The sequence below is a fragment of the Propithecus coquereli genome, unplaced genomic scaffold, assembly GCF_000956105.1.
Source record: "Propithecus coquereli isolate 6110/MARCELLA unplaced genomic scaffold, Pcoq_1.0 Scaffold228, whole genome shotgun sequence".
Taxonomy (NCBI): Eukaryota; Metazoa; Chordata; class Mammalia; order Primates; family Indriidae; genus Propithecus; species Propithecus coquereli.
The window spans coordinates 4,072,697-4,073,918 of record NW_012147819.1 but is presented as its reverse complement, the minus strand read 5'-3'; the positions used below and the strand labels follow the sequence as shown (position 1 = coordinate 4,073,918).

Here is a 1,222-nt window from a genome sequence, read left to right as displayed (position 1 = left end):
ATTTCATAAACAAACCAAAATATTGTCTTCATATCTTTGTTTTTCTTGCAAAAACGTTAAGTAGGCCAGGCCATCCGAGTAAAAAAAAAAAATAAATTTAACAGAAATAATGAAAATGGAAATTCAAAGGGTTTATGCCAAATAGCAAACCAGTCCTCTGCAGCCTCACTCATTTGTTTTTGGGTTGTGAAGCCATGTAGAGAGCAATCAGGCAGTAGATGGTCCCTCCCACAGTCAGCGCCATGGTGGTCCGGTAAAGCATTTGGTCAGGCAGGCCGCGTTTCAGGTGGACAGGCACACCGTCGGATTTCTGGAAAAACTTCTGCAGCTCTGGAACTTTGTTTTTCCCAGCATAATCATACGCTGAATCGGAGGTCAGTTTAGTTGGTGTGGCAAATATGATAGGTGGTGCTTCTGTGGAAACCACAGGCTTTAATCCCTGCGGACTATAGGCGTCCGAAGCCCATGCTCCCACCAACTTCTGCGTGAAGCCACTAAACTTGTAGTACATGACTCTCGGAGTCCGACTTTTCGCGTCCGCTGCCTGCGCGACCGCCCCAGAAAAGGGAAAGAAAACGTTTTGATACCAAAGAGATAGGATGTTGCCTTACTAGCATGCTCTTACCCTCTTACCTGTCTCCTATATAAATCATACCAACTTTCAGGACTGATCAACATGTACCTCCCTTGTACATTCATTCATTGTAAACACCTGTGAACCTCTGACTCCGAACATTTATTCAATTACTCTCTATGTATTAGTTGGCAGTAAATCATTGTGATGTGTAGCAATATCTTGTTTTTCTTGAACCCACTTAAATGCTTCTTGTATTTAAATTTCCACCTGTTCATCTTTCCAGATTAACACTGAGAATGAGAATCACATTGTTTGCTTTTGCTAGTCTATGCAGGGCTCTGAACAACTGTCAGTGAATAGTAGATGCTTTTGTTAATTTGATCCTAAATTATCCTGAAAGGAGGACTAAAATAATTATGATGTGGTTGTTTACACATGCTGTCACATTTTTAACATTTATATATTTAACATACAAATTGCTTTTGATTCTGAGTAATTTCCTCATAGCTTATTGTATACTTACATTGCAATATTATATCAAAGCAGAGTAAAATTTTTTGTTACAAATGTATACAATGTAGTTTACCATGTTTTATGCATGTTACAGAAAAAAATATACATATAATTACACACATTTTAATAAAT

The 1,222-nt window shown here is 38.2% G+C and overlaps 1 protein-coding gene across 1 annotated transcript; it reads right to left on the bottom strand.

The window, feature by feature from the left end:
• Positions 1-6: 6 nt before the first annotated feature.
• Positions 7-561, bottom strand: LOC105811110 (cytochrome c oxidase subunit 7A-related protein, mitochondrial). Its single transcript, XM_012645231.1, has one exon. It carries the CDS (start codon positions 509-511, stop codon positions 170-172), a length of 342 nt encoding a protein of 113 aa, XP_012500685.1. The 5' UTR covers positions 512-561; the 3' UTR covers positions 7-169.
• Positions 562-1,222: the final 661 nt, after the last annotated feature.

What these genes read in the sequence shown, in the direction of transcription:
- LOC105811110 (XM_012645231.1), bottom strand. Translation starts at nt 511, where the DNA reads ATGTACTACAAGTTTAGTGGCTTCACGCAGAAGTTGGTGGGAGCATGG.